The sequence below is a fragment of the Pholcus phalangioides genome, unplaced genomic scaffold, assembly GCF_987345545.1.
Source record: "Pholcus phalangioides strain wild (caught in Gottingen) unplaced genomic scaffold, Ppha-v1.0 ptg000014l_1, whole genome shotgun sequence".
In the NCBI taxonomy this organism is placed as follows: domain Eukaryota; kingdom Metazoa; phylum Arthropoda; class Arachnida; order Araneae; family Pholcidae; genus Pholcus; species Pholcus phalangioides.
In genome coordinates, this window is record NW_028301607.1 from 12,088,942 (window position 1) to 12,110,846 (window position 21,905).

The window sequence follows — 21,905 nt, forward strand, 5'->3', positions numbered from 1 at the left end:
GTAGTGGCCTTTGTCTGTCAAGCATCCCATGATCACAACTAAAAAGCTGACAGCTCACTACAGGCCAATGAATACTGTCTCTCTCTCACTACTGTCAATGAATTAAGAAACTACGTTCAAGCATTTTCGGGGCTGTTTTTAAATTATTTTCATGAAAGATATATTGCATGGCATGCAATGGTTTATTAATGAAACCCATAAATCATTCAAGAGTCCTTGTTTGATTTGGGTCATTTATCAAGATGTAGTTGATAACTGAAGTAACATTCAACCACAAGCACATGAAAGACTGTCTCCCCCTGCTCATTGGACATTAGTGTAAGCAGGGATTTTGAAGCGAAACCCATACCTTTTTGTCTCTGCCTTCAATATCAAGTAATTTAAAATATACCAACTTGCATTTTTTCATTGAAAACAGTTGTGGCTGGCATGATGGGAATAATTGTGCATCATATTTGAATTTCTATTATTTCCTATGGGAAAGTATGATTCAATATACAAGTATTTTGTATTAGGAGCTCATTCACATGGAACAAGTTATACTCGTATACCAAAGTTCCAATATATTTTTTGTGATGTTTATCTATTTTTTGTATCATGTTTTTTAAGGCCATCCGATGAGATGTAAAGTTTATCAACCTGCCATATCTCAAAGAACATTTTTTACATGTGCAATATTCAAAGATAAGTGCACACAAGGTTAGTGACCAAAAATATAGAGCAAATAATTTATGACCTTATTAAGTTAATAAAGTAGAGCCTAAAAGTTTTCAGGCAAAATGCCATATATATATATATATATATATATAAATGCATTTTCTTTGCCTATTTTCAAACATTTTTATAAAAATGTTTTTTTTTAATTTTTCCTACCATATCGGATATTCCAATGTTTTATGTTTATCCGTGAATTTCGGAACCATATTCTGTGTAACTTGGATATTTTAGACATTAAGAACTTCACAGCAATTGCTTTTCTTTAAAATTTCAACTTTTAGTATTCATTATCAGAAAGTCCCTCCAAGCCCAATTTGAATTAGAATAGGCGAAAATGACCAAGAGATAGACATCTGACAAATAATTTTAATGAATTAGTGTTTCTTAATTTTAGAAAAGCACTATTTTGCACATGTGAGCTAATTACTTATTTAGTATCGGATTAAATTTCCTGACCTAAGTGCTTGAAGGATCACAAACACTTCTTTTGCATGATAGCATCAACTTGACTTCACTGATAACATAATTGTTATAACCTAATATGGACCAAAGACAGGGGTGTAAGGGCAGCTAATTTTTTAGCCCCTTAATTTTTCTCATTTTTTTTCCTCCATCATTTATAAATGTCTTTTTTAGTGCCTATTTTAAGCAATTTTATATAGTGCCTTTTTGCCTGCCTATTTATATAATTTTTAGTGCCTAAACTTTGTCTCTTTTAAGAAGTTTTATAAATATTGCAAGCTAAATTTTTATGATATTCAGCTTTTATAAGCTTCACAGCTTCTTAATTTAGCTCATTTGCAGCAAATCTGTGGGGTGGGGGGGAAAGAAATCCACTCATATCTGTTTATATTTAATCCTTTATATCCAACATTGTGAAAAGTAGAATATGAAGAAAATTATAATAAATTAAAATAAAAGTATAAATATACTGATAATAATGAATAGTTATCATGTAAAATGTTTGGCCGGTCATTTTAGTTTGAATTAAAGACAAAAAACAACAATGGTTTTGAAACAATTAGTTAGTTCTAAACAAATTATCTAACCTAGTACTTCAAAGTACCATCAGGATATAAAGGGTTAAAGCAATAAACGTTCCCGACACAGCTTTTTGACAAATAGCTGAAATTATCTTCTGTCATAATGATTGCAATACTTAATTACATAGTGTACCCAATAAGAAATGTACATACTTGAGTTGAATGATGACAGGTTGGACGGATAGTTGGGTGCACTGGGTGAGGAGGAAAGTGACACAGATACAGATGGAGCAGTCATAGAACCAGAAGCAGTGCGACAGTTCTACAGAAAAAAGAAAGACATGCAAAAAAAAGAAAGAAATTGGATCAGTTTGAATTTAAAACAAAAACAATTTATTCATTTCCCATCAAAAATGAGTTGATAATTATTAACCAATACACTGATCCTAATGGCAATTGTAAAAAAAGTTTTATCAGCATGCAAACAAACTAGAGCTGGTCTGTAATCAGCTCATTTAATCGATCAATAGTTAATCATAGTTGAAAATTTTAGTTGAGTTAATTGACGCTATCAATCCGATTAAAATTTGATTAATGTTTCGGAAAAAGTTCATAATTTAGCTTGATTTATTAGACAAAACAAATTTTTGATATCTTCAATTATGTTCTTATACATAAAATTTTCCCACACACAACACACTCTTTTTCACCTCACGTCAGACCCAAATTTCCCTTAGCCAAAACTCCAAATTGGGGATCTGGTTTGTGGAGCGAACAAGGACACATTTATAAGATGCCTGTTCTAATTTCCGTCAGTCAGTCAAGCATAACATTTTAGATGAGTAATGATGTTTAAAAATATTTGAATCAATGTATTAATCAAATTTTTCAGCATTGGGGGAATACGTATCGATTTAATGAAAAGTGGTGATACAGAAATTTCAGTTTCAAATTCAGTTTGATGGGCATTTCAGAAGACAAGACCAAAATTTATTGTCTCCACCATAAAAACAACAGTTTTTGTGTATATTTTCAACATCTATATTTTTGCAGACATTTTTTTTTTTCAGCTACTTCGTTGGGCAGTTTGCCTGTTGTGATCTTTGTATTCGGGAAGCATCAGCTCCTCTCCAAACAAGTACTATCTGGCAAGAGTTTCTAGGAAAACAGATTGGAAGTAGTAGTTCAGCATTTTAAAAGCTGCCTTGATTCTTCAGCACCTTGATTTCTTAATTTATCCTTATATTTGTTAAAAATTAATGAATAGGTGTACAAAATGAATAAAGAACATTTTTATAACATCAGTTGATGTTATATATAGTTACGAAAAATATTTGATTAATCGATCAAAAACGTTTGATTAACCAGTTTGAAATTTTAATCGATTCCCAGCCCTAAAATAAACATTTCTCATGAATATTCCAAAAGCACATGCCAGCTTTACTTTTTGATATGACATAGCACCACTTTAATCTTGCCCCTTTGGATTGGGAAGTTAGTGGAACACAAACATGCAGTACTCAGGCATAGTCCCTTCATGAGGAGTCTTTGGCTCATAGCACTGGCAGATATTGTCTTACCAAGTGATGGTACAACCACGAATGTAACAGTTGTGGAGGTCGCTCATCAATTCCTCTTGGCTACTATAGCAATAGACCAATCATCAGAGGGGATGGTTATCCTTGGTTGACCGGGCACAGTTCCTCAGACAACTGTTTGACTTGTTTGAAATTGTTTCCATAATTGGTACAGCTAAAACGGCCATTACACAGCCTTGTAGAGAATTATAACAACCCATGCTATAATTAATTAGAAGTTGTTTTTGTAGTGCATGACATTTATTCTGCACTGAAGATGCATGAATTTTTCATGAAGCACTTTATTTGTGATTTTGTTATTAATTTCATCCATAAATTTTATGAAGAAAAATGCGTGCAGCTGTGCTGTAATCCTTGTATCCTGAGACATATATTCATCAGATCAGATTCATCCTCAGATGCAATCATATATTTTTTGTTGATAACTATAGGGCAGTATTTCCCATTAGTGCTTACCCGGTCACCCTTGGTCAAACAGCATGGGAAACAAGGACTCTGGTCTATGACATAGTCACTTTCCAAATTCTAATCCTGAATTCTGCTTTGTTCTTTCTGAAACGTGTTTAGTGCACCCATTAGCATATACTTCAGGAACCTCCAGGGTCTGCAGACCACATTTTGGAAACCACTAATGTAGGAAAGAACCTGTAGCTACTTTTATATTCAAAGAGATCGAGGAAAGAAAAACTCTATCAAAACAAATCTTTAGGATTATATTTCTTACATGATGATGTGCGTCGCAGTTTTCTTTCATTTTAATTTCCAAAAGTGGCCATTATTCAGAAATCGTTGTTCAGGGGTTAACCCAATGGGTGTGTTCTGTTCCAAGAAAATGTGGCCATTATTCATAAGTTACCATTGTTCTGAGGTGACTGTAATAGGAAGTTTACTGGTATCACTATAGTAGCCAAGAGAAATCGATGAACAACCTCCACAACTGTTACATCCTTGGTTGCAGCATCACTTGATAAGACAATATCTGCCAGTACTGTGCACCAAGTAGTGCCCGAGTGGCATGGTGGTAAGATGCTCATCTACCATCGTGAAGGTTGTTGTCAGGTTCCCGGGTTCGAATCCAATGGAGGATATAGATAAGATATTTTCCCTAACGAACTCGAGGCGACCACCGATAGACAGCGCTTTCACTTCCAACCCATCTCACTAATGGCAGTAAATTGCAGTATAGCGATATGGCCAGAGTTGGTGTTGGTGAAGTACTGTGCACCAAAGGCTCCACATGAAGAGACTATGTCCAAGTACCATGTGTGTGTCTTCCACTAACCGTCCAATCTAAAGGGACAAGGTTAAAGTGGTGTTGTTATGTTATATAAGCTGATGTTTGCTAAACTTTTGGAAGTCAGTGTAGGTAAAATTAAATGATTTATTGATATAAAATTAAATTTTATTATTTAAGGTCAACTGGGACGATTAAATGGAACTGGCATAAATGGCAATAGGAGTGAAATACCATAACCCTGTGCAGAAAAGTGCATCCTCTGTCTCAAATCAATAAAATTAGCTAGAAATTTTAACGATTTTCACCACTTTTTGTAAAACCACAGAAGTCTGTCAAAAAATAAAATAAAATGCTGAGCTAACCACTTGAACAAAAAAAAGGAAGAGTGAAAGAAGTGTAATGATGAAGTCATTCATGACAATTAAAAAAAAAAGCTCTTACGATAGGTGAAGGAGGGTGAGACCCATGATGCACACCACTGACATGAAGACTAGTACGGGGTGCAGATGGTGATGGTTGCCTGCTATGTCGCCCATCACTGCTCCCATCTGGAGATATACTTCCTGGTAATGAATTCGGGGAGCTGCCTCTCTGGTAGCCATTGCTACTTCCAGTCACTTCTAGAAGATTTCCTTAGGTATGAGAAGAAAAATAAAGAAATTATATAAATGTGATAAAACACACAAAATACAGCAGTGTCTCACTGTATCTCTACACAAAACAGTTTTCAAAATAATGTTGAATTGTGTGGCAATATCTTCTATAAGGGTCTACCTGGCAATCTCATGAATGTGCATTCACAAGAAATTTGAGAGTCGAGTGTCAAATTGCAAGGCGTGTGTAGAAATATGAAAGAATGATTCACGTATGGATGGGGAGAAAATTTTTTCCTTTTCTTTGTATATTTTTGTATAATCTATATAATATATTCTATAATCTTTGACATAAAGAATACAGAAGAAATATTTGTTTTTTTTTCATGATTATTTTCCGCAAAACATTTCACTTACTTTTTCACTGACTGTTTGAAGTCAGTGTTTCCTCAAAACTAATTTATTCATGATCTCACAATTTTTATATTTATACATCAAATATTAGAAACACAATTTGAGATCAATGAAACACATCATACTTTTGTGACCATTGATTTTACTGCCCCTTTTACTTTTTAAGGAAAGATTTTGAGCTGTTTGGCCCCCTTGTAGAATGGTGGTGAGCCAGATATTTCGTCGTATAGCTTCTATACCCTACTACTACTAAACCACACATGCACCTTGTTCACATTCCTCTGCAGAATTTCTAACGAATTGGTACATGTTGGAATTTGCATGTACGTGTTGTGCACCTAACAACTGAGGTTTGTTACTACGTAACGCTTGTTATGTGTGGTGCTGTGCCGTCAATTTTTCCAACTAAGTGTGATGATTGAATAATTGTATCATTGTAGGCCTGGTGTTCTCTGTGGTGAAACTATTTAAAGGAGAGATCGGCTCACATTCGTGCCTTTTTCTGTACACTATCATACTTTCATCACCAACCAATTTGATTCGTGTTAGCATAAAAATTGCACTTTACAGACATGGCAGGTGCCCCCCCCCCCCCGGCTAGCAGACCCACTTGTCAAAACAATGTTCATTACTTATCTGATCTCAAAAGATCTTCCCTGTCCCTACTACTCCCACTTCTTAAAAGCCAGTGAGTCACTCTACTTGTTAAAGATATAAAATGAAAGGAGGCACAGAAAATTAACCTTATTTGGGTTCCATTTGTCTTCAGTGGAAAAGAGAGCCAAGACATGAACATAATGACAAAACGACAGGAAGTAAATTTCTTGGGCCTAAATCCCCCAGAAACTGCATGAATATCATCGAATATACGATCGTTTTTATGTAAGCAGCATATTCATACTTGTACATAAAAGTAAGCATGCAAATGTAACTAGAGCATGTCCATACCATGCTGAGATTTCAATAAAAAGGCAATATGGTTTAAGCATTTCTTAACCTGTTTCATCAATAAATAAATAAAAGATTTGAAAAATACTTACCACATGAGACAGGGCGAGGACTAAGCGGTGGCTGAGATTGAAGAGTGGGAGGTTCTGGAGTGTAACTTACGGCTACAGGCAGCGTGGACTGCTCCTGGCCACTAGATGATGATGCAGGCTGACACTAAAATAGAAAATGTTTTGATGAATTTATAAAAAAAAATGAGCTGGTGAGGATTTTGCATAATCTTAGTCTACTTCAGTAGGCAGGTTTAAAACAAGCCTGAATAGAGAAGGTATGTGCAACTATTATCTCCTCATCAAATAGGAACCCACTATTTAATATGTCATATAAATTATATTTAAGTGCACAAGACAAAAATAAAGCACACACCTGACTAGCGCCATTGACTTGTGCACTTTTCCGCATCATGAGTTCGAATTCCTCATTAATTTTCTGATACCTATCATCCTCAGACCTGGCAGGTAAAGGATTATAAGGCTCCAAATCAGGTTCGGGACTGTCACAGCTATTTGATGAACCCTTGTGTTCTTTCTTACTCAGAGCCTGGATTGATGTGAAGAAAAGTATCATTAAAATCAATACTGAAATTAGGGCAGAAATACACAAATACAAAGCATTTTATCTTGAAAAAAGCATCACAAAAATCTCACTTTTTTTCAGCTTTCTGAAAAATTAGTCAACAGACTTTCCCCGGGTGAATTTTTTAATCAGCTTTCTAATTGAATACAGGGTGATTCTAAATTCGTGAGACAAAAGTGGTGATATGACACCTAAATAAGCATTTTTTGTCATCATAGAATACGTGGTTGATTTCAATACAAAATACAGTAATACCTCGGTTTTCATTGACTTCGGTTATCATCAATTTTTTTCATAAAAAATTTATCTGTTTGTGTCGGTTGCCTTGGATTTCGTCAGAGTGCTCACGTGACCTCGTTGCTAATTTTCGTTCTCCTGTTCAGTGTGTTGTTGTTTCTCGTTGTCTGAGCATCACCCCTCGCATCTGGCCAAACAATTCCATGGTACTAAAGAAAGTTTCCCCCTTGTGTCTAGCCAGAAAATTCCATGGTACTAAAGAAAGTTTCCAGAGACGGCAGTCTTTTGAGGAAAAAGGCTGCAACTTGTTTAATGATAATGTCTTGCCTCATTTTAGGCAAATCTTAAAGAGGCGGCAGAAACAGACCCTCCTTTGAACAGCTTTCATGGTCCAACGTTTAAGCTGGTCTTAATTCCAAAAGACCAAGAAGGGAAGTAACCTCAGATAGTGCCTTGATACCTAAGGTCCTTAAGAGGGGGGGGGAGGGGGAATTCCCCTTCCAAACAATATCTGCACAACTCTCTTCCCCCTTGCCGTCTTCTATATGCCAAGAAGAGTCTTCAGAAAGGTATAAAAATGTAAATGCCATATTAAATGTTCATTTATTCTTTACACTAGTCTTTTATATTCAATTTATATCATTTTCTGATTGTTTTTAGTATCAAACACTATATTCTCTGTAAGTTGTGTTTTTGGTATTTTGGAGTTTCTAGAACGAATTAATTGGATTTACATTAATTCATATGGAAAATATAAATGCCCCGGTTTTCATTGATTTCGAATTTCACCAATTGTTTTCGAACGAATTATAGATGAAAACCAAGATATCACTGTACTTTTAGAGAGTGCTCAACAGCATTTCAAATTCACCAAAAACAAACATCATATTTTTCCGATGGCTTTGCAGTGATATATGTTCCTACTGTTGCCACAGTGGTGGTCAGCTAAGTTGGTTTTCTGAGATTCCCAACTTCGAGGTGTGAATGTGGGCCGATCTCCCCGTTAAAAAGTCTCGCTAGAGAGCAACAGGCCTACAATGATAAAATTATTCAATCATTACACTTCACTCATAGTTAGAAAAACTGATGGCAGATGGCAGCACTGCACATAACAAGCATTACACAGAAACAAAATTCATGTTAGGTTCACAACGCATATACACACATTCCAATATGTACGTATTCGTTAGAAGTCCCACAGAGGAATGTGGACGAGCTGCATGTGCGGTTTAGCAGTTGTTATCAACCATCCGAGGGTGAATATGCACGATTGGATTGGAGTTTGTTTTTGTTGGTGCAAGGACCATCAAGGTTATGCTGTGCCAAACAATGATCAAGCAGTATAATGACTTGTGGTAGAATTTTCGTTACAGGTTGCACCATGAGAAGGCCTACTACATTACAATACCCTATACCCTTGAACAGTTGATTGCACTTATTGCAGCAAAGCTGTCAGAAAAATATGATGTTTGCTTTTGGAGAAGTGCTGTTTTGCACTCTATCTAAAAATACTCTCTACCGCCTTTGCTACTGTGATTCGACCACACATTCTATGGCCCGAAATGCTTGTTTAGGAGTCTTATATCACCTCTTAAAGTTTGTCCCATGAATTTAGAATCAAACTGTAGAATACTATTGCTAGAGAATGCTAGAATATTTTTCAGCTTTGTAATCGTCTAAATGAGGTGCCTCTTTTTATGAAGATACATACACTTCCCCCCCCCCCTTTTTGGGAAGTCTGAAGCTATTAAAATATAAATAGAATGTGCAAAGGCAAAGTGAGGAAAATTCGAACTGAAAAATCAGAAACAAGAAAAGTGCATTTTTTTATGTGAAAGAAAGTGTCAAATAGCCCTGTCACTGCTAGAAAGAGGGTCCTTTGCAAAAAAATATAAACATCAGGGAATATGTTGAGACCCAATATGATACCTCGCAAAGCATGGTGAAGATAACAGTGATAATAATCCCAGACCTTGAAATATTCATCTCCATCTAGTGGTGAGATAATAAAGTAGAAGGATGCCTGTGCAAGGGGGCAGCAGCTGCATTACAAATTATTCTGTCACATCCTTGTGAGAAAGCCCAAATATCTGCATGACGTCATACGCCATTGTAGGCACCACTGTTACATATGACCATTATGTCATATGCGGTTATAGCCAGATGACTGGTTAAAGGCATTTTAGTCATACTCTGGAGGTATGAGCGAATAAGTTGTACAAAAAAATCATAGGGAAGCACCAAAAATAAGTTATACAAAAAATCATAGGGGTGAGAGGGAAGCACCAAAAATAAAAAATGAAATAAAACTCTCAGATATCATGCAGTGATTATGCACAAATATTGATATACGGAAAGTGAAACAACTTAGAAATTGAACTAAGAGGTGCTCGCCTCAATGATATCACTGTTTGTCCTGCTTTCATGAGGTTCATTATACTCTGTATACTTCAACAAGACTTTATCCATGTCTGTACTGGCATACTGGAACAACTTGTTTGTACTATTGAAAATGATGAGAGCTATTTCGCAGTCGCATAGGACACTGAGCTCATATGCTTTCTTCATGAGGCCGAACTTTCTCTTTGTAAAAGTAACCTGCAATAAAAGTTTCCGTGATATAATTGCATTCATGACAAAGTAGTATTGAATATAGAATATAGTAGTATTCTACACAGAGAAAAACTTCAGATTACAAGTAACTACGTTTATGATTGTTTTATTCTGTTACGTGCAACTTTAAAATTTTTGCAACATATATAGATATCACTAAAAGCGATATCTATGTGGGTGAGCATCTGTATGAGTGACCAAGTGAGTGTACAAGTGACTGCATGAGTGAGTAAATGACCATTTGAGTGACCGAGTGTGTAAGTGACTGTAGGAATGAGTGTGAGTGAATGCCCATTTGAGCAATTGTGTAAGTAACCGCATGAGTAAATGAGTGTGAGTGGCTGTATGGTTGAATGAATGACCATATGAATGATCAAGTGAGTGACTGTATGAGTAAGTGACCGACCGTATGAGTTACCAAGTGAGTGTGCAAGTGATGGTATTAGTGATGGAGGGACCATATGAGTGAGCAACATATGACTGATCAAGTGAGCAACATATGACTGATCAAGTGAGCAACATATGACTGATCAAGTGAGCAACATATGACTGATCAAGTGAGCAACATATGACTGATCAAGTGAGCAACATATGACTGATCAAGTGAAAAACATATGACTGATCAAGTGAGCAACATATGACTGATTAAGGTCACTCATCCACTCGCTTGTTCACTCTTTTGGTCACTCACCTTTTCTATTTTATTTTACTGACGGACCAAACAAAATTATAATATATGCATATGTGTATTGATAAAATCCTACAATAGTTTAGGGATTGGTTTGGGTCAATTCATTAAGACCTCACTGACGATGGGAATGGCATTCATAGCATGAGACTATGAAAAACTGTCTCACCCTCTTGCTGTGTGTTAATGCAAGCAAGGATTTCATAGTAGAGCCCCTCATTTGTGAAATGCAGCCGGTCCCACTTAATAGATAATTTAGATTTTAATAATAGATTTTAATCAGATAAATAGATAAAATCCTCCAGCATCATAATTTCTCCCATAGAGACAATGTCAACGTTCCCTGCTTAACATAGTAATATCAACTATTTTTCCCCCACATAATCGAATATTACATTTCACATATCAACTAACAGTTGCATCAACCACTATACATATGTTTTTATTGAATGGAACATTTGAAATTAATGGAAAATATGTTACTGGATTAAGATAAATATATTTGAGAGTAGGTACTGGCCTCCCAGTATTCAAGTTCTTTTTAATACATACATTTAATCATTTTATTTTTGTTTTCTTTTGAGCCAATAGAGGGAGCTAACTTTCTCAATGAAAAGTAAAAGTCTTAGGTACTGTGATCATTCTGATTTGTTTGAGAAGTTTTATTAATATTGATCCTTCACCAGTTTTCAACATACAAACTACACTAACCAGGATTGGTAGGTTTGTGACAGTTTAAACTGTGGTTTAAACCGTCACATCAAAAACCCTCTGTCAAAAACCTCAAATATTACTTTTCGATATAAAAACTCCCATTAGAAATGCACATGTTAATTCCATGTAATGTTTAAAATGACTATGTTATACAAAGAACAAATATTTAAAATATGATTTTAAAATAATTTTCTACTCTCGACAGAATTATTTTGGACAATATATATGCTTTTTTTCTTATAAAATTTGAATAAAGTATAACATGAACATGAACATAAGGGAAAACTATGGAAAGATCTGACATTCTTTGATTCAAGATGATTCTTGACCTTCCAAAATTTCTTCAACTGCTTATATATGTTTGCATTGATATAAACCGTCTGCTGTACTCTTTTTACAACCAATAAGTGTTTAAAAAAGTTTATTGCATCATGTATGTAATGTTGATTTCTGTTATTATTAAATTATCTAGATAACCACTGATACTTAAAACGATACTCTTGTTGTGCATAACATTGAAATATATCTAGCGATCAAAATACTAAATTGTAGGACTAAAATGTCATTTAATTTGGCAATGCTAGCTTGTATATGTCAAACTTGGTTTATTCTTACTTTTGCACTATGATATGGTACATTTACTAGTATTTATAATGCAATGGTTTTCCAATTGAAGCTGTATTCAAACGTGCAAAACAAATGCTTTGGGTATCAAGTCTTGTCAGCTCTGCTTTGGTTGAAAATACTCTTTAAAGCTCTGTGAATTTATACACCCTGATCTAAGAAATTTTTAGGTGAAAATAAACGAGTTTAATTAGTGCATTAACAGATGCTGCATGAGAATTTTTATATGGAATAAAATTTTGGGCAGATCAGAAAATTTAAAATATCAAAATATATTTTTTTCCTCAGTAATTATAATTCTGTATATAAAACCCTTTAATCTAAATAACAGTAAGTGTTTTGTTATAGATATTTAACATATCTATCAAGTTAGTTAAAAACTATTTGACATCATTGACAGTAAGATTTTGATAGTTTCAATACCGAGTTAGTTTCTGGGGTCAAAAACCTAACCCTGATGCCCTATCATACATATTTTGAATAAACAGCTCTATTCTGCTTAGCAAATTGAACACAGGTAATGAGTAGCTTAGATAAATAAACCATAAAATTATATTTCATATGTTCTAACTCTTATGTTGAAAAATTCAAAATTGCAAATTATAATTAATATTTTGTTTTAATTATTGTAATAAATTAATATTTAAAAATAAAACATTGTAATATGACAAAAAGTAATTTTCATCATGTTGTATACCTATCGTGTTCAAAACATTATCAAAAGGCATTCATTTAGGTTTTTGACGGTTTTCGACAATTTTTGACAGTTTAAACCAGTTTTTGATGCTTGTCACGCCAGTTTTTGACGTCAAAAACCCAACCCTGACACTAACATTGCAAAATGGCAATCAAATTATTTCCCGCATAATGGGATACCCTGCTTAGTCAGATATTGTGTGCCAGAATCGTTGCTATCCAATTAAGCCAAGTCAACTGTACTTGAGCATTCGATACAGCATAAGTAAAAAATATGATAATTTGTAATAAATGAACTGCATTTCTCCTTTGAAAAGGATTACGGCTGGTGTGGGAGAGAAGATTGGGGAACGAATCATTTGAATTTCTATTACTTTCTATGGGGAAGTTTAATTTGATATACAAATGTTTCAAATTACAAGCCCATACAGATTGTATTATGCTCATAAACCAAAATTCCACTGTATGTTATCTATAAAGATCACTTTATTTTGGGTAATTCAATTCAACCTGATCTAGGAAGTCTCCTTATGATGGTTTGAAAAAATTTGAATCTTGAAGGTTTGATACATCGGATGATATAAACAGGATTGAATGGAGAAATAACGATCATAGTGAAAAGACATTCTTGTGTGAATTGCATATTCAATCAGGATAGTATTATTATCGCTTGCTGCATGACATAAATATTACCTGTCTATTCCTCTCGTCTGTGATGCGAGATATCTGTATTTTTTTCCTCCCCATGGTTGGTCAATGGTAAGCAACTGGTTATGAAGAGACACCCAGAACTAACTTATGTAGTAAAAAATCAACAGGACTCACATAGGTCGGGCAATAAACTGCCTGAGCATTAATCACCTATCAATAATAGCCTAAAATGAAAAGGAAAAAACTAGTTATTTTGGGTGTATTTGTAAATGAGCTGGTAATGCATACATACTTATACATGCAGATTAAAATACTAATTGAAATCATAATTAGATTCATTTGCAAGGAAAAAACAATTCAAAAATTACTCAAAGTAAAAACAAATTCAAGAATCGTATAAACAAATGAAATTTGAAAACAGTGATACCTTGATCTCTTATTGTATTTTCTTGCAAGCAACTCAAGTTATATACACTAAAAACACAACTTTAGATCTATTAATTCAAATAACGGAACGTGAAGTTGTCGTGATCGTACTCACACTCTGAAAATAAACCCTAACGAAACTGAGAAATTCAATTTTCTGGATGTTATGCCGAAACTGATATTTGGAAAGATAAGTGATGTACCCATCTCTTCATACAAACCCTAACGATGTCTTCCAGGGTTACCTTAAGCTCCAGAGCTATTCGCCAGTGAAAGGTAAGGATGATGGTGAGTTGATCACAATTTTGTTATTGATTATTATGAGTAACCTTTTTTGTACAAATCCTGTGTACTGTGAGAGTGCCCTTATTCGTTTATAATCTATATTGAGTTATTTGGGTAATGTACCTCAATTAGGGATAACCATGAATAAAATTAACTTGTAATTCTCTAAATGAAGGTGAAGTATCATGATTTTCGCAATGTCCTTTCAATATTTCAGCGTCATATATGTTGCGTGTAATTCTACGATAAAGCCATGCAAGCGAGTAACAGAGTACCGATATTTCATTATTATAAAATATGTCATGATGAACATGTGACAAAGTGTACAAAGAAAAAGCTTATTGCAACACATGGAAGCAATGTCACTTTGATCAAATTGGATTTCCTGGGGTATCATTCCTCCAGCACTAGTGATGGGGGATCAATTGATCTAATATATGTAAATACATTAAAGCTACTTGACATACATGCACCTTGTAAAATTTTCTCTGGGGAATGTAATGCATATACAGCAAAGACCAGGATTATCCAAGTTGATGTGGACCACTGGGAGAGGAGTAAGAAACTGCAGATATAACGTGAGATCATAAGGATTGGCTTCTTATACCCGGAGGGGGGGGGGGGGGGCCTTTTTGTTCCTAGTTGCAGCTGTAACAGCAGGTTCTACATTGACTAGCCTTTTCAAATTCACTTAATTATCACTCTCCCTGATTATCTTATTATTTATTAATTATTTTAATAAAATAAAAATAACAGGAGAAACATTTAAAATTATTACTCAATCAGTTTCAAGACCATATTTGGCCATATATAGCTACAACCATTTTTAACCTGGTCAAAAGAGGTGAAGGTTTTAGACAGTTTAGGATATAAAGGTTTGGATAATATGGTAAAAATTTATGTACGTATACTCTGGTTTTTACAATAATGACCAAAACCTTACAAACCCTGATTTTGGATGCTGTTTTTTATGGCATGAATTCAATTTCATTCAATTCGACTATAAATCTTAACTCAAATATAATTAACTAATATACATTTAGTCATTCATACTCCATGTCTTTTTCAAGCATTAATTTGAGTTATTAAAGGGAGTATCATGTAACTACTTTTTAAGAATTAATGAGAAAAAATGTTGATGTTTGAGTTTTGACCACTTGAAGTGGCCGAAACTAATATTGACTGGACTGGTTTAAACTGGTTTCAACCATGGTTCAAACTGCCCACTGTTAAAACTGATACAACCCTGAAACAGATACAATACTTTTTTTTATCCAGAAAGAGTATATTTGTGTGTATTTGAATATACATGGTCAAAAAAAACCTCATTATACCAATTTCTTTTAACAATTATTTTGGTGTTCCAGAATGTGCATCTATCAGGATGATTTCATTTGATTATTTGATCATATTTGTAGCACCAAGGTCATTTTTTGCAATCGAGGGCTAATTAGACAGAGACCTACAATTTATCGCCATTTTTGAATGGCAGCCTAAAAAATACTCACTGAGAGGTTGATGCACTAATCACTTGGTGTGGGACTCTCTGGGGTAGCAATCTTTTTATGAACCATAGAGGGTGAAATACAAAAATAATGTCTCATTCACCTAATACTCCAAATCCCAAAATTAAAAGAAATGGACATTCTCTGAGTGAATTCCAATCAATGGTCAAAACTTTTTTCATTTTAAAAAATTAATAGCCGGGTGTGCTGACCGTCATAAATCCCATAGACAAGAGAAAAAAAAAAATCGAAGTAGGTAGGGATTTTCTCTTTTTCAATATCAGTGAGAAGAGATATCCTCTACGGCAGGGTGTATATTTACATGGCCAAAAAAACCTATTATACCAATTTCTTTTCCACAACTGTATTGGCATTTTAAAAATGGTGTTTCATATTTCAGGGTCATGTCAATACAAAATACAGCTATATAAATGCAAAACTATTTATTGATTTATACAATATTGTTTGCATATTTGCCAAGGCATATAAAAGAGGGTGCAGTGAAGGGATTTGACATAGGCGATTGATGCTACATACACAATCAGTAGCAGTCCACAGAATTAGATGGAAGGTGGTTCCAATCAATAATTATACGGGAAAAAACTAATTTTGAAGCAATATGTAGATGCAAAAAAAGGTTTCAATTTTTGGGAGTGACTACGTCTATTGGAAAAATTTATTCTATATTATCTAGAAAGAGTTTATTCTTTGTTGGTGTCATTTTTTGAGAGTTGCTGAGACTTTGGGTGTTCAGAGAGTCATAAAATTGTACCAAATTGAGGGAATTGAAATTAAAATTAAACTTTTTTAGCAAGATTTCATCAGTTTATAGATAACTCTAATATAAGGAAAAATTATTTCTCCTTTAGCTACTCATTGTAACTTAATTTAAAAAAAATCCACTCTTATTAATTATATTGGTGTGTCTATATATTATTTCAATTAAAAAAATAGTAACAACACTCATTTGCATGCTTTAATATGGTATGCACCATAAAGGGTTAAACACAAATATAAAGTCTCATTCATCTTATACTCCAAATCTGAAAATCCAAAGAAATTGAAATTCTCAAAGTTCCAATGAATGGTCAACTTTTTTTTTTTTTTTAAATCAATAAAAAATTAGTGGGAGAGTGTGCTAGACACCATAAATACCATAGACAAGAAAAAGAAAAATCGAAGTAGGTAGGGAGATTTTTTTTTTTTTTAATATCAGTGAAGAGATACCCTTTCACCATCTATGCTCCCCTGTATATACATAGGAAATGCATGATAAAAAAAATATAACCCTCATACCAATTTGTTTTTTCTCAATCCTTTGTAAAGTAGGAAAAGTAAAAAACACATCTTTCAGTAAAGTAAGCTCATTTCAGAACAAAATATGGCTATATAAGTACTATACTTTTTTTTTAAATCTAGAAAGAGCTGGTCTTTCTTCAGTGTCATTTTTTGAGAGCTGCTGAAATTTTGCATGTTCAGAAATTTATAAAATCATACCGAATTGGAATTAAAATCAAACTTTAAACAAAATTTTATCAGTTTATAGATAGCAATAAAATAAAGAAAAAAAAATTTATATTTTACCCATATTACAGTCATTGTAACAAATTAAAAAAAAATCCACTCTAATTAAATAGATGTGCTGATGTATTGTTTCAATTAAAAATATACCAACAGCACCAATTAACGACCACATTGGTGAGAAAAAAAAAAAAATTCAATATGGTTTTTATTGTGTGGTGTATCATAGAGGGTCACATAAGGTCTCATTCATCCAATACTTCAAATCCCAAAATGAAAAGAAATTGACATTCTCTGAGTAAATTCCAATCAATGGTCAAAATATTTGTTTTCATTTTGAAGAAAAAAAAAATCAATAAAAATTTTATAGGCAAGTATGCTGGCCGCCATAAATCCATGCATAGACAAGGGGGAAAAACTCGAAGTGGGTAGGGATTTCTCTTTAATATCAATGAGAGAAGAGAGAGAGAGACCCTTTAAAATAATCTAATCTCAGCCAGACAGCTGAGTTGTTGATAACTCAGACAAGGATGAAAGGAATCCCTTCTCTTTTCTTCCTCCCCCCCCCCCCAATACTAAAAACCCTTTGATAGAAATAGCATAAAAGGAGGTGCAGAGAGGGAGGGAGCCGATCTAAAAATAGAAATGCGTTTTCCAAAACCATACCTTGCGCTACAGCAACCCATCCATCGCACTTCGCAACATCATCCCAGCAGCAAAGCCTTTAGCACCCTTTCTTTTCTCCACACGCGCGCACAGATACACACCTCTCTCTCTCGCACTCACTCTCCTCGTCGCCAACCTCGTGTGCTCAGCGGCGTGGCGGGACAAAGGGTTGCCGAACGCCGTTCCACGTAGGCGAAAAGCACGCCAAACAAATCTTTTTTCCACGGCGGTGTCCTTAGCCTTGTGCAGTGATATATATATATATAACCTCGCCTAACGAAGACGATTCGTTCCGGAATCACGTCTGTTATTAGCCGGAATCTTCGTTAGCCGGAACGCGATTTCCCGTAGGTTTTCGTGGAAAATCGTTCAGTTCGCTCCAGGCGCTGCCAAAAAATTTACAAGGAGCGCTATGAAAAAATAACTGACAAGAGGCAATAATGTGCACAGCTTCAAAATTAGATAAATGAGAATTCACAGCAAAATGAGGCGCTTAAAAGATCTCTTTTTCTTTGCATTATGTGCATAACCAACACTAGCTTTAGGAGACCAAAGATGGTGTTGACATAATCAGAGCCACCATTTGGGGTATGCGACAGGGGGTCCACACCCAAGGTTAGCTGGACTATATATCCCCACCTACGATAATACAGACTATTATGTGTTCATGTCTTTTCCTTTCTATGGTAGTAACCAGCTTATATCCGCTATGGGGGACAGAGCAGGGGGGTCAAGGTTGGTCTGGATGTCCTTTTCTGTGATTTTTGTCTTTGAAATGTATTTTGTGATTGTTTTGCAAATAAAAAAAAATAACCCCTCTTAAAGGGTACCCCCCTCCGATGCAGTAACCCCTCTTTTACGGCCAAATTATAATGTCCCCCCTCCCCTTTATAATAAAAGTATTCATTTCAACCCCATGGCTAATCGCCGCCACCCCCCCCCCCCTTTTACGAACGAATTTTTTTTTCCCCACTGCTGTCCACAAAAAAGAGGGGTTTACACTAATTTCTTTCATAAATTCTTAATTTTCAATTCTGGAATTCTGCATTTTCATCTACAAAGAAATAATTCCAGAAGAGAAGTGGATCTGCATATGGAAAAAAAATTCCGAGGTCGACATGAGTTAATCGGGCTGGAGTGACAGTACAGTAATTCTTTGATGATCATTGACGCAGCAATTCAGCTGACGACGCGGCTGTTTTGAACAAAAATGTTCGTTAGCTGAGGCAGAAATGTCATGAAAAAAATCATCATTACCCGAAAAATTCGTAAGCCGAGGTATCACTGTACATTACAGTAGTGGTTCTTGACCTTTTTTAGCCCATCGCCCTCGTCCTTGATCAAAATATCTTCTCGTGCCCCCCCCCCCACCCCGTCTTGCTCAGGGCACTTCTACCCTCATGCAGGAGCGAGACTTTTTCTACTTATTGAATTGAATTTAGTCAAAACTAAATTTATAATGAACAAAAAAAATTTTAAAAAAGATCAATTTCTGGAACCCTGGACACAGGCTGTAACTAAGATTTTTGCCACCCCAAAAACTTTAAAATTCGATAATTTTGTTATGTTGTTTGTTCCCACCAAAAAACTTCCGCCCGGGGCAGTTGCCCCTCTGCCCCCCCCCCCCAGTAGTTACGGCCCTGCCCTGGACCACGCACGGATCGAGAAGGTGGGTGATCATCATTTCCAAGAGCCGAGTTATATGGAAATATAGATTTGTATAAAAAATACCGGACAATTTAAATCACCTCACACATCCCTCTCGGTCCACGTCTATGCTGGGCTAGCGTTCAGTGAGCTTCTTTCTTGTGGGAATTCAATACATGGTCGTCTCACCATAGTGGTGCTCGGAGAGGGGGCTTATACTTAGCTAAAAATAACCGTAACAGTTTACATATTTACACTCGGAAATCATAGTAATTGATCTCAACCGCTGTAGTGGTCGAGTGGTCATAGTGACCGACTCGCTTCGCGAGGATCTGGGTTCGAACCCCACCGGCGCCACAATGGTGATCGGCTTTGTTTTCTGTGGTTTCCAACTTCAAGGTGCGAATGTGAGCCGATCCCTCCGTTAAAACGTCACGTCACAGAGAGCAACAGACCTACAACGTTACAAATATTCAATCATTACACTTCACTCACAATTCGAAGTATAGGTGACAGCACTAAAATATCAAGCACAACACTAGCTACACACTCAGACTGTTAGGTGCACTCACTTTGTTCCAGACTATGCCACTAAGCTGGGCTGGAAGAGATATCAGCAACGGGATAAGTCCGGTGGCAGAGCTCCTGGCGTTCATTCAGTAATATATCTCATCATGTAGGTTCCCTATGGACACGAGTGCCCTAAGCAATACCCACACGGGTACACGAGTACCCCAAGCGAATACCACACGGGCTAAAATGGACCCGATTCCTTGAACAGCTCTGCTGGATTCTGCAAATAGTCACGTTTTCTCCCCCCAACACATTTCACCTGAAAGTTTTATTTCTTCACATCTCTCCGTGGCCTACCCCTTCACCCACTAGTCGCAGTTCCGATTTTCACCCGTGGCCCCAGGTTGAGAGAGAACCACTGCATTACGGTATATATATATATATATATATAAAAAATTCTGCTCCTTCACTCCATAGATAATCAGATACACGCCACACGTAAAAATAGAGACAACATGTATTGGAGAGAAAAACATGTCACGCTGGTGATTATTCTTCTTTATGGTGCGCAAGTAACCGCACCCCCGAAAATTGGCCATTCAGGAAAAAAGAGCGAGATGGATCTTCCCAAGATATATAAGAAAAACTAATAATAATAAAATAGAAGTCGATTTAAGTCACTCTTTTTTTTTCTTTTAACTATGGAGAAAAAAAACCGCAAAACATTTGGTGGGAGAAGCTGCTGCTGCTGGATGTTGGGTCACAGGGGTAATTTGACAGGCCATGAATAAAAGAAAAGACGTCGTTTCAGATAAAGCAGGGAAGAATATAAAACACGAGGAAAAAAAAAAAAGTGTGGAGAATATTTAGCGGATGACGTAAACAACGGATAAAAACTGTAACCGTGACATCAAACCCGATAAAAAGCGGCTACACATCGACCAACTATTCGGCGGCCCTGTCGAAACAGGATTTCATCTGCCTAATTAACTATGCTGTGTTGTACTACGCTAAACTCTTTCCTCCCCTCATTGACCATCACAACTGCCGATTCCGTCACTGATTTACAGGTGGATGCAGATCATTTCGATCGAGCCGATTAGTGTTTTCGAAATGAGTGCTTCCCCCCCCCCCCCCGCTCCCCATCACCCGGGGCTACTGGAGCGAACCAGAAGAATGACGACATCAGAATTCTTTTTCTCATGAGGAACAGGGAAGGTGGTGATACAAATAAGTTTGGTGCACACTGAGAGAGAGAAAGAGTCAATTGATTAACGCACATTTTTGTAACACCCGTACAAAGGGTGTCCTGTAAGTCGTAACACCCTCTATTTAATCAACCGTTCGTTGCAAAGGCATGGTTCTAATTCGAAAAAATGCTCAAAATAAGTTCAGAAATCCTCCTTTACCACTTTTGAGAGTAAAAATACAGTGTGTCATAGAATGAAAAAATCTAAATTTTTGGACGGTCCACCGAGTCCTCTAACTTCCAATCAGAAAATTGTTGCCCTGCCTCACCTTAGGCCAAAAAAAGTCCATGCCTGAAAGCGCAACATTCGCCGAGTTATTTCAATTCGAAATTCGGAGAAAAGTTGAAAAGGAACAGCGTAAATGAGGGAAGGAAGCGTTATCCGCGTTAGTTTATGCTGTTCATTCCCAAATTCCCTCTGATTCTGGAATTCGAATATCTCGGTGAATATTGCATTTTGAAACGGATGAGTTTTTTTTTTTTTTTTGGTCCCAGGGAGAGACCGGGCAACAATTTTCTGATTGAAAGTTAAGAGGACCAGGGGTGGGGGAACTGTAATTTTTCATTCTCTGGAACACTGTATTTTTACTCCCAAAATTGGTACAGAGGGATTTCTGAACAAATTTTGAGCATTTTTTAAATTAGAACCTCTATAATCCCAACGGTTGACGAGATAAAGGGCTAATTAGGACTTACAGGACACCCTGTATATGCGCTGTTCTATACACTCAGATATTGGAAAAA

General features: G+C 35.8%; 1 protein-coding gene across 2 annotated transcripts in view; it reads right to left on the reverse strand.

Annotated features, from left to right (window-relative positions):
• LOC149078162 (uncharacterized) overlaps positions 1–21,905 on the reverse strand; it is a 59,855-nt gene that overhangs the window by 17,976 nt on the left and 19,974 nt on the right. The window contains exons 1-7 of one of the 2 annotated variants that reach the window (XM_089241751.1): positions 17,753–17,825; positions 13,392–13,573; positions 9,758–9,961; positions 6,917–7,090; positions 6,583–6,706; positions 4,977–5,167; positions 1,914–2,022 (exon numbers count right to left, since the gene is read on the reverse strand). In XM_089241751.1, coding sequence (XP_089097877.1) covers positions 1,914–2,022; positions 4,977–5,167; positions 6,583–6,706; positions 6,917–7,090; positions 9,758–9,961; positions 13,392–13,445 — 856 coding nt within the window. In that variant the 5' untranslated portion in view covers positions 13,446–13,573; positions 17,753–17,825. Of the gene's footprint in view, positions 1–1,913; positions 2,023–4,976; positions 5,168–6,582; positions 6,707–6,916; positions 7,091–9,757; positions 9,962–13,391; positions 13,574–17,752; positions 17,826–21,905 lie in introns of those variants that run through there. The other variant, XM_089241750.1, reaches the window with a different exon arrangement.